Source organism: Gracilinanus agilis, chromosome 1, assembly GCF_016433145.1.
Source record: "Gracilinanus agilis isolate LMUSP501 chromosome 1, AgileGrace, whole genome shotgun sequence".
Taxonomy (NCBI): Eukaryota; Metazoa; Chordata; class Mammalia; order Didelphimorphia; family Didelphidae; genus Gracilinanus; species Gracilinanus agilis.
The window spans coordinates 712203055-712220236 of record NC_058130.1 but is presented as its reverse complement, the minus strand read 5'-3'; the positions used below and the strand labels follow the sequence as shown (position 1 = coordinate 712220236).

The following is a 17182-nucleotide window of genomic DNA, read 5'->3' as shown; positions in this document are numbered from 1 at the left end:
ACTAGAGGCATACCCAAACCCATTAACTATTCCCAACACCTGCCAGAACCTCATGGAACCCCAAGTTCCCCATCTCCTCCATCCAGTTCCAAACCAAGACTCTCTTCTATAGCATCCCTGGCAAGTGGTCATCCAGCTCTTGCCTAAAGGCATTAGCCACTACTGCCAAAGGATAGTCATATGATTTTTCAACCCTTCTATTCAAAAGTTTTCTTTACATAAAGATGAAATCTAACTCTCAAAAATATCACCCTATTTCTGCTATTTCTGCCCTCCCAAGCAAAACAAATCCAATAACTCTTCCACTCAATAGCCCTTCAAAACTTAAAGAGGGAAGTTCCCTGGCCAAGTTTTCTCTTCTTTTCTCTAGAACAAACATCCCTAGTACCTCCAACATTTTTTTCCATAATATGGTCTCTATTCACCTCAAAGCATCATAATAGTACTTTCATATTAACAGTCACTCCTTCAACAAGCATGTATTAAGCTCCTGCTCTGTTAGGGACTAGAAATATAAGGTGGGTAAAAAAAAAGATTTTTTTGTAGCAATTTTTCTGTGTGAAAATAGGCTTAATTTCCCCTCGTTTGCTCCAAAATCTCCTCAATCCCTTCTTCATCCCAGGGATAAAAGTGTGATAGACAAAATGAAGACAAAGGACCAAGGTGTTCTTTCCAGCTCTGTTTCTTACTAGCTGTGTGACCTTAGGAGACTTACTTAACCTCTTGAGCCTGCAGTTTCTTCAACTGTAAAATAAGGGGAAAGGGGAGTGAGGGAAGGATTCTAAAATTCCATTCAACTTTAAAAGCTATGAAAAGCTGCATGTCCAGTCAACTATGATCCTTTGGATTAATGTATTACAATCAAGAGTTCACCCTGAATTGTTCCACAGCCAAATCTAACTGGAAAAGCCTACCATTGACATTCTGGTTCTAGAGTTGCCAACTTGAGGGGCTGATGACTCAAACAAAGGCCCCTCTATAAACTACAGAACCTAAATATGCTATCCCTCTCAGTAGGCAAGAACACATTAGCAGATGCTGTTGAACAATCAACAAATAAACATTAATATATTTTTCCACATAGGTCCTGTCAAGGTTCAGTCACTATGAACAATGGGTACAAAACAACCTCTTTCTTAAAAGGAACAAGTGATCTCTCATTGTTAGAAAACAGAAATGAAGTAAGTGCAGGTGAGTACAATGACTTCTAGTGATAGACCTTGGGTGGAGAAAACTTTTAATTTCAATGGTACCAAATACAACAAAACCCAAAAGCAGCCTAACTTTATTTAGCAATATGCTGAATTCTACATGTCAAATAAAACTAATTTTTCTAATAATGTTATAACAAGGACAAGGAAAAGAGGAAAGAGACTATTTTAGGAGGATAAAAGAATGATAAAGTTAGAAGTGAACTTAGATATCTGATCCAGCTCCCCTTAATCTTAGCAACGAATTAAAAAAATGGCCTATAAGAGAAATTATCATAAAACTGTTTCAAAGGGGAAGGAAGAATAGCAATCATCACATTTCCCAAAAAACACAAGGCAAAATATAGTATAGTCCTGGACTGAAGGAAAGACTCAGGTTCAAATCCTGCCTCGGTGGCTTGAGAGCCAAGCCTAGAGATGGGAGGTCTGGCCTCAGACATTTCCTAGCTGTGTGACTCTGGGCAAGTCACTTAACCCCCACTGCATAGCCCTTACCACTCTTCTGCCTTGGAACCAATACACTGTATAGATTCTAAGACAGAAAGTAAGGGTTAAAAAAAAAATCCTGCTTCAGACTTACTGGTAGTGTAGCTTAACTACTTCTGCCTCATTTTCTTTAGCTATAAAATGAAACGGGTTAAATGCATGTAGTTCATAAAAGAAGCCTGAAAGGCTTGGATTTAGCTCTGCTACTTACTACCTGGATGAACTTGGGCTTCAGTTTCCCATAAAATGAGGGAATTAGATGATCTCTAGGGTCCCTTCTTGTTTTAATACCCATAATCATATGAACTAGGAAAGGTCTAAGTCCTGATGGCATCACCTGGAGTAACTTCAATCTGATAAGACTGTCACTAACAAAAGACAAACTACTTCCCATTATAGGCTACATTTTTACCAATTTCGAAATGGGCAGATTGGCCAGGCTGACATCCTGAGATTTTAAGATCCCCAAGAAGGCTTATCAGATGTACCCATCAGCTGGGACAAGTCCGGAGATGCTGCTAGAAAGGTTTCCCCGACTTGGAAGTTACTCAAAGATGTACACACATCTCAGGAGTAGGAGTTAAGAAAAGACGAACGAAGGTCAAACAGGTGAAAGTTGATAAGGAAAGCCCTTCCAGCAACAGCAGAAAATCATGTGCTGCAAGGTGATGCAAGTTCTCCTCCTTCCCACCCCCCAATCAGGATCTGGAGACTGGTACAAGGTTCCTGCAGGCCTCCTCCTAATCCGTAATAAACTCGATCAACACGTATGATGAGATGTGCTAACCAGAGTAGCATGGCACACGAGGTAAAGTGGGTTCAGAACACTTGGATCCAAACCCTAGGTTCTCCATTCATTAGCAGTGTGACCTGGAGTGAGTCATTCCCTTCTCTGGGCCTCAGTTTCTCCTTCGGTACCAGGAAAGACCCTTTCCGTTGTGAGAACTAGAGGGGCCTATAACCTACTCCTTGCACCCCAACGGCCAACAGCCTGCGCGGGGTACGGACGCCTGCGCCACCCCCCTAACCACCACCACCCCCGCCCCCGCCAGCTCCACTTCCAGGTCATAAATACCGCCCCACACTTTCCTGCACATGCGCTAGCAGTGACCCGAGGCAGTTCGAGTGCAAAGTGCGCCTGCGTGTCTCTTTCCACTTCAGGGCATGGGACTGTTTGGGGTAATGGGGCCGTTTGAGGATTGAGCCAGGGGGTTTTTATAGGACAAAGTCTTTTCCTTAAATCCTGAGGAGAGTCCCCGCGGCGCCCCTCCCCGGGCCCATGCCCCACTGCGACCAGATGGGTATGTTTCTCCTTACCTCATAGTGCTTCATGGCTCCTTCTCATCCACGGGCCGCTGCCGCCTCCAAGCTCGCGACAACCTCAGCCCAGAGCCTCACTCTCCGACTCGCGCCCAGCCCAGGCTACCAACGACGCCCGCCCACCAGCCCCCTGCCCCTCCCCCTCCCACCTCGTGCGCGCGCCCCGCTGGCCAATCAGCGCCGGGCGGGGAGAGGAGGGAGGAGGAGGGGGAGGGAGAGCGGAGGAGGGTAGCTCTCTCACCTTTGACCTAGCCCCGCGGCGAGAGACTTCCCTGGACCCCAGCCGGCTACCTCCTCGCGCCACCGAGCGGACCAATGAGCTTGTGGAACAAGCGGGCGGCTGAGAGGTGGTGGGACCGGAGAGGGGCAACCCTCGTAGCCAATCAGGAAAGGGAGTAAGCTCTACCCTTGCCCCACCCCCACGCTTCCCTATGGAAACCGGAGGTAGCGACAGTTATTGGGGGCGGGGGAAGGAGCGGTTGAGTGACAGGAGGGAGGGAGGAGTCGAAGGAGGAGCAAACATGGAGGGGTGGGAGATCCTAGGTGCGGGAATAATAGGTGGGCATCTCCCAACCCCAAACCCCCAACTGGGGGATGTTCTCCTGACTGAGATATCTGCCCCAGCAGGATAGGGATGGCCTGGCCCGGCGGGCTGGAGGGACTCAGGGAAGCGGGCTGTGGCGTCCACTAGGCCGCAAGGGAAGGGGTGGTAAGGGGGCGATTGAGGCCTCCCCATCTCTTGGGGGTGGGGGAAGGAGCTGCATGGCCCCGACCTCCCGCAGGTTAACGTTTACATATATACGTAAAATATATAAAAATATATCATTACTTTATTCGATTGTTTCCGTATTCCCCAGTACAACTGGAAGCCCCCTGAGGCCAGGGGGTGGTATTGGAGTATCCAAAATTACCGGACCAAATTTACAGATGAGGAAGCTTGGTAAAAAGATATTTGTTGCATGAGATTGAATGAAACCTAGGGTCTTCCTTACTTGAACAGTCCTACTTTGGGCGATAATAGCAAGATTTGTCCCCAACTAGAAAGCAATCCAGCAAAGATAGCTAGCCTCTCTGCAGCAGTTTTTAAGCCATAGGAGAAAGTTGGATCAGAAAGGAAAGGACACTGAATAGGGAATCAAAGCCTTGGGTTCCAGCCTGCTTATCAGTGACGTGATTTTAAACTTGTCACTTTCTCTTTCTAGGCCTTAAACTTTCTCGTCTATAATTTGAAGGAGGGGTTGAACCAAATCTTTAAGGTCTCTTCTAAATGCTAAATTCTAGCAACCCATTCTAGACTGGGTTCTCACCCTTTCCGTTCTCAATAGCCTATGGGAATTAGCTAACTTCTACAAAGAATAGAGCCCGATTCCTGGCAGAGTATATTGTGGCAAGATCCAGGGTAAAGAGCACTAGCTTGGAATAATGAGATTTCAATTCATATACTATGCCCACTGTTTATTAGAATCTCTCTGAACCTCCATTTCCTTGTCTATAAAAATGAGTGTATTGAGATTAGGATTAGATGGGTCTCTAAAAGTGCTTACCATCTCATAGCATGTGATTCTGAGATTATATAACCTGGTATGGGGCTTGGAGAGCTGAGATTGACACCAATTTCCTCCTAGGTTTAACCAGGTAGGGTCTACTTTTTCACCATTTTTCCTTTGTTCTGCCTACCCAATGACAGGTATCCAGCTACCAGTCGTCCTCTGGTAGCTGGTTCAGACTGTTGCATCCAACCAAAAGCTTCTGAGACCTGGACTAAAGCCACAAGCAGACACTGGAACCAGCAAAGGTAGTCTACTGACTAATATGGAAACAGGAAAGGTTTCAGGCATATTCTAAGGCAGTGAATCATCCTAGTTTGGTCTTCTGAAAACCATGACTTTCCATTACCTTTGAGTTTGTTCCTATTGGGGAACTGTTTGCCCTATATCAATTTGTTAACTTTTTGTTTATTTGCCAGGGAAAAAAGAACCAATAAGTTTTCTGGGGTCATATCCTAGTCTCACAAAGCAGTCACTAATATCAAACAGAGGGGGAAGCAATGCAGTGTTGTAGAGAACTTGCCTTGGAGCCCAGAAAACTGAGTTCAAAGTCTACCTGTGACACTTACTAGATGTGAGAACCTGAACAAATCACTTAACCTCTTAGTGCTCTAGGAAACCCTCTAAGACAGTAAATTGGGAAGAAGGTGCTATCCCTACAGAAGTAGAAAAAGTTTCCTCAGCTAGGAATTTCCTATACCAGTGAAACCACAGGTCTAGTCCCTTATTCCTATCAAGTAGAAAGCACTAGATTAAGAGTGATCAAAAGCAATGTAATTAATTTTGCTAAGCCTCAGTTTTCTCATATGTCTTCCATCAATATTTCAAAAGATATACAATTCCAATGGTGGTAAGGGTAAAGACCTATCTTATCAAAACATTCTAACCTCTCTTAGTTTGTTTCAGAGTAGGCATTTAGTAAATGTTTCTTGAATTAAATTTACTCTTAACCCTTCCATGTCTTAATCTTTGGCTTAATGAACTGGTTTAAAAAAAAAACTATCACCAAATGCTCAGGATCTCTAAATTTAGGTAGGCCATTGGTGTGATAATCATACAACAGGGAACCTTTCCAGCTTAGTGGGATTTGTCAGTTTGTGCTTCCTGATAGAAGCATTGAGACCCGAGAATGAGACATGATGGAAGATTTTAGTGAAAATTTGAATCTGTAAAAAGAGTTAAGTCAAGTCCTTCATATTATAGTGGAAAGAGCACAAGATTTGGAGTCAAGAAACCTATCAGAGCAGCTAGGTGGCATAGTGGATAAAGCATCAGGCCTCGAGTCAAGAGGATCTGGGTTCAAATATGACTCAGACACTTCATAGCTGTGTAACCCTGGACAAGTAGCTTAACACTATTTGCCTAGCCCTTGCCCTTCTGACTTAGAGTTGTTACTAAGATAGAAAGTAAAGGTTTAAAAAGAAAAAAACCTGACTATCCTTGACTTCATGACTTTTTTGGCAAGTCATTTAATTTCTCTGAACTTCTTTCTTCATCTGTAGAATGGCAATAACAATATGCTATCTACATGACAGGGGTATCTTAGAGCTTTAAGTACTAATCTTTTTTAAAATTCACTGATAAATTTCATTTTTGCTTCACCTACATTTCTTAATATATCCCTCCCTACCTAAACTCCCAAAGAGCAAAATATTTGAGAGGGAAAAACAGTTCAGCAAAACTAACATATTGAAAAATCTAACATTATATGCAACATTCCAAAGTTACACATCTCTTTACAGAAGGGCAAAGGTGCTTTCCTCTCCTTGAGGACCACATTTGGGCAATATAATTTCCCAGTGTTTTCAGTGGTTTTGTTGTTTTTATTTATATTATTTTAGTCAATATGTGTGTGTTTTTTCTGTTGTGCCTACTTTGCATCCATTCACATGTCTTTCTTTCCATGCTTCTTTGTACATCATTTCTCATAATATTACTCTACATTCCAGAATGATAATTTGTTTGACCATTCCCCAGGCACTCTACAAAAAGGCCTGCAATAAATATTTTGGTATAGATGGAATCTTTCTTTTTGTTATTGACCTCTCTGTTAAATGCCTTAAGGGAATTATTGGCCAGGGGAAAGGGGAAAAATGGGAGGGAGGAAGCCATTAGGTGAAGAAATGAATAGACAGACTGCTAAGCCTGGAATCAGGAACACCAGAGCTCAAATTTAGCCTCAGATGCTTACTTGCTTTGTGACCCTGGGCAAGTCTCCATCTTTGTTTGCCTTAGTTTCCTCATCTATAAAATAGAGATAATAATAACAACTACCTCCCAGGAATTTGTAAGGATCAAATGAGATCATCATAAAACACTTAGCACAGTGCCTGGCATATAATGAGCACTATATATATGTTATTGTTATTTATTTCTTGCAGCAAAATCTCTGGGTCAGAGTAACATTCTAGTTACTTTCTTTGCATAATTCAAAATTGCTTTTCAGATTGTTTAAACCTATTCACACCTCCACCAGCAGTACAACATGGACTGCCTTCTTTCAACAACCTCTTTAACACTGACTTTTCCTCTTGTCATCTTTACTAATTGCTGGGTGTGAGATAAAACTTCAGAGCTGTTTAATTCACATTTCTCTTATTACTGATCTGGAACATTGTTTCATATGGCTATTAATGGTTTGCAGTTCTTTTGAGAACAATTTGTTAATATCTTTCCACCACTTATCAGGTTTTTTAAAAAGATATTTTGGGTGGGAGTAAAAATACAAAAGAAAAACATGACTTATCAATTGTTCATATAGGTATATGATTTGGAGTTTGGGTTTTAAAAGATTGCTCTATTGCAAAAATGAAAAATATGGAAATATAGACATCAAGTGAAAACATTTTTATAATCCAGTGGAATTGCTTGTCACCTTTGGGAGGGGGAAGGAAAGAAAATTAATCACGTAAACATGGAAAAATATTTTTAAAATAAAAAAAATTCAATTTTAAAAAAATATACATTTTAGTTGCCTATACAACATATCCCAAAAATCTTGGTGCAGTTTTAAACTAAGCTGCACTAAGACTTTTACAGATGATCCTGTCTATCTTGGATATCAGTCCTTTTTCAGAGATATTTAATATAAAAATTTTCCCCAATCAATCACTTTTATTCTAGTTACACTAATTTTGTTTATAACTTTTTCAATTTTGTGTCATTAAAATTATTTTATATTTTAGCTATTAACTATTTTTATATTTGCATGTGATTGTTTCTATGCCTCATTAAAATGAACCCAGTAGCCATTGCTGAGAAAGTTTTCAATCTGGTTCTTTCATTTTTTTATGGTATAGCCTTTAACAGTCAAGTCATACATCCATTTTAAATTTATTGTGGAATATGGAATAAGATGCTGGTCTAAATGTAATTTCTTTCAGTTTCTTCCAGTTTTCCCAGCAATTCCTGTTAAACAGAGATTTTTCCAGATAATTTAGGTTTATTAAACACCAGATTGAGTTCAATTGTTTTATATTCTTCTTTGTTTTACCTTCCATTAATGGATTTTTCTATTTTGTTTTTTTTTTATTTTTTTTTTTTTTAAACCCTTGTACTTCGGTGTATTGTCTCATAGGTGGAAGATTGGTAAGGGTGGGCAATGGGGGTCAAGTGACTTGCCCAGGGTCACACAGCTGGGAAGTGGCTGAGGCCGGGTTTGAACCTAGGGCCTCCTGTCTCTAGGCCTGACTCTCACTCCACTGAGCTACCCAGCTGCCCTCTATTTTGTTTTTTAACCAGAATCAAGTAGTTTTTTATGATTAGTGCTTTATATAATTTGAGGTCTGTTGGTCAGTCAATCAACATTTGTCAAGCACTTACTTTTGTGCTAAACACTGGTGATACAAAGAAAGGCAAAAGACAGGCTCTTGCTTTCCTGGAGCTCATGGTCTAATGCAAACAACTACATAGAAATAAGCTTTATACAGGATAAAATGTAGATAATCATTAGAGAAAGGATACTATAAGTGGAAGGGTTTGGAAAAGACTTCCTGTAAAAGGTCTGATTCTAGCTGGAACTTGTAGGGGACACCAAGAGGAAGAGATGAAGGAGAGAGATATCTCTCTATCAGGCCTGGGGGACAGCCAATAAAAATGCCTGGAGTCAGGAAATGGTGGTAGGAAGCTAGTATCAGTGATTCAAAGAGTATGTAGAAGATGGAGAGTGTAAAAAGAATTAAAATAGGGACTAAGGGAGAAGGATATGAAGGTCTTTGAACTCCAAACAAGATTTTATATTTAGTCCTGGAGGTCACTGGGAGTCACTGGAGTTTGCTGAATAAAGAAGTGATATAAGGGGCAGCTGGGTAGCTCAGTGGATTGAGAGCCAGGCCTAGAGACAGGAGGTCCTAGGTTCAAATCCAGCCTCAGACACTTCCCAGCTCTGTGACCCTGGGCAAGTCACTTGACCCCCATTGCCTACCCTTACCAATCTTCCACCTATAAGTCAATACACAGAAGTTAAGGGTTTAAAAATAAAAAAAAAAAAAAAAAAAAAAAGAAGTGATATAGTCAGACTTGTGCACTCTGGCAGGTGAGTAAGAATGGTCTGTAGCAGCAATTCCCAAAGTGGGTGCTACTGCCCCCTGGTGGGTGCTGCAGCAGTCCAGGAGAGTGGTGATGGCCACAGGTGCATTTATCTTTCCTATTAATTGCTATTAAAATTTTAAAAAAATTAATTTCCAGGGGGCTAAGAAATATTTTTTCTGGAAAGGGGGTAGTAGGCCAAAAAAGTTTGGGAACCACTGATCTGGAGTGAGGAAAGACTTGAGATAGGGAGACCAAACAGGCTATTGAAATTGTCCTGGTGTAAAGTGATGAAAACCTGTACCAAAGAGGACAATGTCAAAGGAGAGGAGAGGATATATATAAGATGCATTAGGAAGGCAAGATCAGCAAGCCTTTGAAACAAATTGGATATGGGGGGATGAGAGAAAGAATGAGGAGCGGTATATGATTCCTAGCCAGTGACTGGAAGAATGATGATGCCCTCAACAATAAGCAAAAAGACCATCATAAACAGATGCAGAATGAAGTAAACAGAACCAGGAGAACATTGCACACAGTAAAAGTAATATTGTATGATCAACTGTGAAAGACTTAGCTATTCTGGGCAATGCAATGATCCAAGACAATTCTGAAGGACTTTTGACAAAGCATGCTATTCACCTCTAGAGAAAGAACTGATGGAATCAGAATGAAGATCTAAACGTATTATTTTTCACATTGACTTATTGATGTGTGTTTTTATTTTTGAATTTTTTATTTTATATGAGTATTCTCTCACAACTTGATCAATATGGAAATATGTTTTGCAAGATCATACATGTATAACCTAGATTGAATTGCTTCTCATCCCAGGGAAAGAAGGGAGGGAGGGAGGGAGACAATGTGGATATTATAATTTCAGAAAATATATGAAGAATTCGGGGAAATAAAAATGTTAATTTTAAAATAAAAAAACAATAATAGAGAAGTTAGGGCAAGGGGAAGGTTTGGAAGGAAAGTTAATGAGTTCTGCTTTGTATATGTTGAGTTTAAGATGCCTATGTTAAAGTTAAAGATATCTAGTAGGCAGACTGGAGGTGATATAGAAGTTAGGACTGGATAAGTGAACATAAGAATCATCAGTAAAGAGATGATAATTAAATCCATAAGTGATGATGAGATCACCAAATGAAATAATTTAGAAGAAGGACCAGAACAGAACCCTATAGAATACATATAACTAGTAGGAATGATGTATATAGGAAACTGAGATAGGTCAATTAAATATTAAGAGAACCAGGAAAAAAGAATATCATGAAAAGAAAGACTATCAAGGAGAAGAAATGACTGACAGTGTGGAAGGTTGCAGAGTGGTCAAGGAGGATGAGGATTAAGAAAGGACCATAAGATTTGGCAATTAAAAGATTATTAGTTGACACATGTTAAAACCAGTGGAAATGTGCATCAGCCATGGGTGAGGGGAGTGCGGGGGGGGGGGGGTGAAGGAGAAAGTAGGAGCATGAATCATGTAACCATGTTAAAAATGAATATTAATAAATGTTTTAAAAATAAATAAAACAAAAAAGATATACCTATAAAAAAAAGATTGTTAGTAACTTTGAAGAGAGTAGTTGAGCTATTTCCCTATTCTTACTTTCTTCATCGTTTCACTTGATAGTCTAGATCTTTTGTCAGTCAAAAAACAATTTTTAAGGCTTACTATATACTAGGAATGCTAATTATTTCAGATTTAAAAATAGGCAAAAAAAACATTACCCTCAAGATGCTCATATTCTGTGTGAAATATGAAATGAAATATGAAAATAGGGTCAAAAAAAGATATCTACAGAGTAGATTGAAGGTAACCTTAGAGAAAAAGGCAATAGCAGCTTGTGAACTTCCTGAAAAAGGTGACACTTCAGCTGTGTCAGAAAGGAAGCTAGGAAAATTGAGACATTAATGCATTGCTGATGGAGTTGTGAATTGATCCAACCATTCTGGATGGCAATTTGGAACTATGCCCAAAGAGCACTAAAAGACTGCCTTCCCTTTGATCCAGCCAAACCACTGCTGGGTTTATACTCCAAAGACATCATAAGGGAAAAGAATTTGTACAAAAATAGTTATAGCTGCACTCTTTGTGGTGGCAAAAAAACTGGAAAACGAGAATATGCCCTTCTATTGGGGAATGGCTGAACAAATTGTGGTGTCTGTTGGTGATGGAATACTATTAGGCTCAAAGGAATAATGAACTGGAGGAATTCCTTGTGAACTGGACTGACCTCCAGGAATTGATGCAGAGTGAAAGGAGCAGAACCAGGAGAACATTAAACACAGAGACTGATACACTGTGGTAAAATGGAATGTAATGGACTTCTCTACTAGCAACAATGCGATGACCCAGGACACTATGAGGGACCTATGAGAAAGAAGACTGGCCACATTCAGAGGAAGAACTGTGGGAGGAGAAACACAGAAGAAAAACAACTACCTGATTATATGAGAGGATGGGGATATAATTAGGGATATTGACTCAAAATGAGCTCCTTAGCTCAAATATCAATAATATGGAAATAGGTCTTAATCAATGACACATGTAAAACCCAGTGGGATTGTGCTTTGGCTATGGGAGGGGATGGGAGAAGGGGAGGAATAGAACATGAATCCTATAACCATGGAAAAATGTTCTAAATTAATTAAATAAAAACTTTGAATTAAAAAAAAAAACACTTAACACACACAAAAAAAGGAAACTAGGGATTCTAAAAAGAAGAGGTGAGGAGAGGGAGCATTTCAGGCAGAAGGTACCACAAAAGCAAAGGCACAGAGATGGGAGAAAAGAGTGTTTTATGCTAGGAACAGAAAGAGTATGTGAAGGGGAGTCAAGTGTAAGAAGCCTAGAAAGATAGCAAGGGCCAGGTTACAAAAGCACTTTAAGTTCTAAACAGAGGACTTTATATTTGATGCTGGAGGTAACAAAGAGCTATCAGAACATATCAAATAGGTGGGGATAACATGGTCAGAAAAAAGGGATATTTTTACATGTTGAGTTTGAAATGACTGTGGATATCCATTTCAAGTTACCCAAAAGGCTTGTAATGCAGGTTTGAATTTAATTAAAACTGCCCTGCCTCTAACACTTACTATCACTGTATAGTTCTGGGGATCTCTGCTGAAAGTTGTTAAAAAAAAAAAAAACCACCTCTTGTAGTTTGATATAACACTAAATCTGTAAGTTAACATAGTATCATCATTTTTAATTGTATTGACATGGATTTTGTACCGATGAATGACAACCATCATTATAATCTTCAACTATGTGACTATGGGAAAATGACAGCTTCTCTTTGGTTTAATTTGGTGTTCCCAATTGAAATAATTTCAAAAAACTTTTCAAACCTTAAAGTTCCATAAAATGTTTTTGATTTTTTTAAAACCCTTACCTTCCATCTTGGAGTCAATACTGTGTGTTGGCTCCAAGGCAGAAGAGTGGTAAGGGTAGGCAATGGGGGTCAAGTGACTTGATAAAGATAAAGGTCAAAGCATTTTGAAGAATATAAACAGTATAAAAGTAAGAAGAAAATAGAAAGTGTGGCAGAATGGATTGCAAGAGGTCTTGAACTCATAAAAACCAACATTCAAGTTCTGTTTCTTCACATATTATTATTGATATTGAGCAAGTTACCCAACCTTTTAGAGGACCCCCCTGTGATATGTATTCAAGGAGTAAAATCACAGGTAATATAAATATAGTTAATATTATATAATGCTCCCATGGAGTAAGCAACTCTCAACTAAGTTTGCTTTATATCCACAGCTTAAATTACTTTTGTTCTGTAGCTCCTCTGGAATTCCTCTTGGCCTCAGGTGCTCTGGATAGTTCCTCCCATTCATTCCATAATCATTTAATAAGCACTTACTATGTGCCAGACCCTGTTGGTTACTAGGGATACAAATACAAAAAAGAAAAAACCTCTGCCCCAAGTAGCTTAAAATTTGCTAGAAGGATACAATAGAGTCAGAAATAAGTACATACAAGATATATATCAAACAAAATCATAGTGGGAATGGAAAGAAGCTAAGCCACTCTAAGGCTTTAAGGGGTTCTAAGGTGAAAGTAAGGAGGAAGAGGTTCCCTCTCCTGGCATGAGGAAGAAGCTGTAAAAGCACTGAGAACATCAAGTAAGCTATTCTGGTTGGAAGAAGAGTAATGAGTTATCAGCCTAGAAAGAGAGACCTGAGCTAGCTGTGAAGGGCTTTAAATGCTGAACAGAGAAGTGTGCATTTTGTCCTAAAAACAATGAAGAGAAGCAAAGAGTAGCATAGGCAGACCTGTACTTTAGGAATAACAGCCTGGTAGGTGTGTGGAAGATGGATTACCAAGGCAGATAAACTGTGAGGAGGCTATTGCAACAGTCCATACTAGAGATGATTGAGGAACTAATCCAGGATGATAGCTATTTGAATAGAGAAAAAAAGTCAATAGTGCCATGCTTGTAAAGTCATGAAGGATGATAAATGAGAAAAGGATATCAGATTCAGAAGAGATCTTTACTACATTTGGAGAGAACAATTTCAGTTGAATAATGAGAGAAGAGGGAGCTCATCTTTTTTTGTTTGTTTGCTTTTTTCAGTCACATATAAAAGCAATTTTTGACAATTGTTTTCTGACATTTTAGGATTCAGATTTTCTCCCTCTTTCCCCCTTCCCAAAGCAGTACAGGTTATACCAGTCTTTTCATACAATACATATTTCCATATTGCTTATGTCTTGATAGAAGTCACATATCACACATACAATAAGAAACTCATGAAGGAAATAAAGTGGAAAATGGTATGCTTTGATCTTCCATCAGACTCCAACAATTCTTTCTTTGACCAAAGATAACATTTTTCATCACGAGCCCCTTATTATTATCTTGGAAACTTGCTTTGCAAATAATAGTTTAACCTAGTGATGACAAACCTTTTAGAGACTGAGTGCCCAAACTGCAAACTGTGTGGGGAGTGGGAGGGGAGCAACCCTGCCCTGCATCCCTCTGGCTTTCTAGTAATGAACTCTGGCAGACTCTGTGCTGGGACAACCGTAGATGTATCCACAGAGAGGGCTCTGAGTGCCCCACCCTGGCATGCATGCCATAGGTTCTCCAACATGGGTTTAGTCCTTCACTGTTGATCATCTAATGTTGATCTTGTAATGAGAGAACTCTTCTCCCTGCAAACACTGGGAATGGTCAATAGCTGAGAGAGTAGAAGGTAGAAGGAAAGTGATGCTCTGGAAAGCTTGAAAAAGAGTTTAGAATAGGCACTATAGGAAGTGAGATAGAGATTTAATTAGGAAGGAGTAAAAGGATGATTATACTACAGTGAGAAGCTAGTTGAGACTGGATAGCATAAATTTAAAGTAGACCAAGTCAACACATTTGCATGACTTTCTCCTATTTCATTCAGCAGCCTATGGTATGAGAGGGATAGTGGGAGGAATAATCTAGAATTAAGTGTTTAGTAAGGCATAAACAATCAAAACAACAAAGGGTGAGGGATTCAAGAATACAGGAAAGGGTAATAATACTGAACTGGTTAAAGTGAAACCAAGTAAAGGTAATGGATTGAGTGAATCCTGAGGGAAATGAAGGTTTGGGGATCATGATGAAAACAAAGCCTAGGAGTGACACCTAAGTAGATAGGAAGTTAAGTTTGGATAAAAGAATTTCTAGATTCTTGATTATGAAAGTGAAAAAGTGTGGGTGATAGCCAGATAAAGGGATTGCCCATCTATATTTGTAACTGAATTGGGATGGCATTGTAAATCTTGGGATTTGAGATGAAGAACTGGAAAGGTAGGGTGTTCGAGAGAAATTGATGTGCATGTTGAAATAGCTCAATATAAATGAAGGACTTGAGGTGGAAAGGGATACAGTGAAAACAGATACTGAACTCCTTGGAAAGCAGAGAGAATGACCTGGAACTTCATAGACAACTACCTCTCAGTTGGGTGATGTATTTGGATAGAGTGATCCTTGATGAATCAGCAGAAGGAAAGGTTATCAAGGGATGGCAGCAGAGAAGGAGTCCAAAAGCGGTCATTAGAAGGAAATCTCATTCTAATAGCCCTCCAAGATAGTTGTATAAGGAATATGAATTGAAGACAGAACTAATGCTATAAAGGATAGCCAAGAATACAATATCTTCCAGAGGAAGCTAAGTCTCACAAATGCTAGAGATAAAAGATATATGATTGTATATTTATAGTATATATACACACACACATATATATGGGGTAGGGTATATATAAAGATATATATGTGTGTATGATATAAAAAGATGGAACTTTGCTATAAATCACTACAGGGCACTTTTGATAACCCATTTTTTAAAAAATATGTGAAGATTGAAAGGTCATAAAAATAATGAAAAAAAAAATTTTAACAAACAGAACAGTCAAAGCCAGAAAGTGACATCTTTTCCAATACATTTTTTTTTTGTGTAACTATTTTCTTTACCAGAACACATAGTTTTTGAAGTTTCTGTTACCAAAAAATAATCCCTTGGAAGCCAGCCTGATGAATGACTCTAAACCAGTCCCATAATAACAGTCATTCAAATTGCTCAGGATATGAAAGAGATAATGATCCACGAGCATTGCCTTGAAGAATCTAGGATCAAAACCACAATACCAAAGGACCAGTGATAAAGCATGCTACCCGCTTCTTAACAGAGAGGAGTTAGACTTCAGATGCAGAATGGGACATCTTTTGAGGCAGATACTTTGCCATTTTAGTCTTGACCAATGTGGACATTTGTTTTATTTGACTATGCATATTTATTCAAAAGGGTTTGTTTGTATGTTCTCAATTGGTTTGGGTGGAGAAAGAACAGTGGAAAGGAGTAGGAGACTTAACTACATAGAATTCTCACACATTTTTTAAAAAGAGAGAAGAAAACAAAGAAAACCAGAAGGAATCACCATCAAGCAAGATAGCTTTGAAAGTTATAACTTGAACATACTAATATATTGAAAAACAAGATGGGTCTACTAATAGAGATTCATATTTCTAGGCTACAGTTATGGAATTGTTCATTTTTTTATGTTTGTTCAGAATAAAAACTAAAATGCAGGGTCATTTCCATGCCACAGTGACTTGTCAAAAGAATGTATTTAGTAAATGTTAAATTTAAAAGAGTGGTGTTTAGTACAATGAAACCTTTTTTATTTTTATCATTTTGGTTGAAAAACCTTTGGGAAATGTATCACATGGTCTTTGTTTTTGTAGATAGAATATGCCAAACATAATTTAACCTTTTCTCAATGACTCAAAATCTGGTTATGAACATAAATTATTACACTTTAGTGATGGAAAGCCATCAGAGCTTATTTAGACATATAGGGCTTTTGCAGATACATTATATGGCCCCAAATTGCTATGCTTTTTAAGTAATCATGCCTGTTTTCTGGTCCTTATAATGGACAAATTTTGATTACAGCTATTCTCAAGGATTGTTTGATAAGTCATAGAGAGGTTTTAATCTGTTTTAGTACAGGCAGAACACATATGATCAATTTGCAGATCCTTGAAATACTGAAGGAGAATCTGCTTTTTACATATTTTCTGTCTTTTGTCTATTAGCTATTTCTTCTTATTCTTATTGTTAGCAAAATGCTTAACTCTCATAGTTTCCCTTCCTTTCCTACTTGTAATTTATTATAGATTTTATTCAGTCAGTGAGTATTTATTGAATGCTTGCTCTGTGCCAGAAATACAAAGAAAAAGCTAAAACAGTCTCTGTGTCTAAGGAGCTTATATTCTAATATAGGAGACAATATGTTCATAAACAAGTATATATGACACAGTGTAGGTGAAAAGTGACTTTGGGAAAATACATGCAAGGAGATAAGGAATGGCCTCCTAAAGAAGGTGGTAGTTAGGCTGAATCTTGAAGAAAGCCAGGGATTCCAAGAAACTGAGGAGGGGAAGAATATGGAAGCACAAAGGCAGGGAGACAGAAGATATAGCATCCATGTGAGGAATAACAGCTAGGTCAATATGATTAAATGTGGGTAGAGGGAAGTAATAAGACTAGAAGGATATAAGGAATATGAGGATCTAATAGAACTATAATAATACTGGA

At 38.9% G+C, this 17182-nt stretch overlaps 1 protein-coding gene across 1 annotated transcript in view; it reads right to left on the bottom strand.

Annotated features, from left to right (window-relative positions):
• Positions 1 to 3106, bottom strand: part of TECR (trans-2,3-enoyl-CoA reductase) — a 33646-nt gene extending 30540 nt beyond the window's left edge. The window contains exon 1 of the mRNA XM_044670536.1: positions 3015 to 3106. Coding sequence (XP_044526471.1) covers positions 3015 to 3029 — 15 coding nt within the window. The 5' untranslated portion in view covers positions 3030 to 3106. The remainder of the gene's footprint in view (positions 1 to 3014) is intronic.
• Positions 3107 to 17182: the final 14076 nt, after the last annotated feature.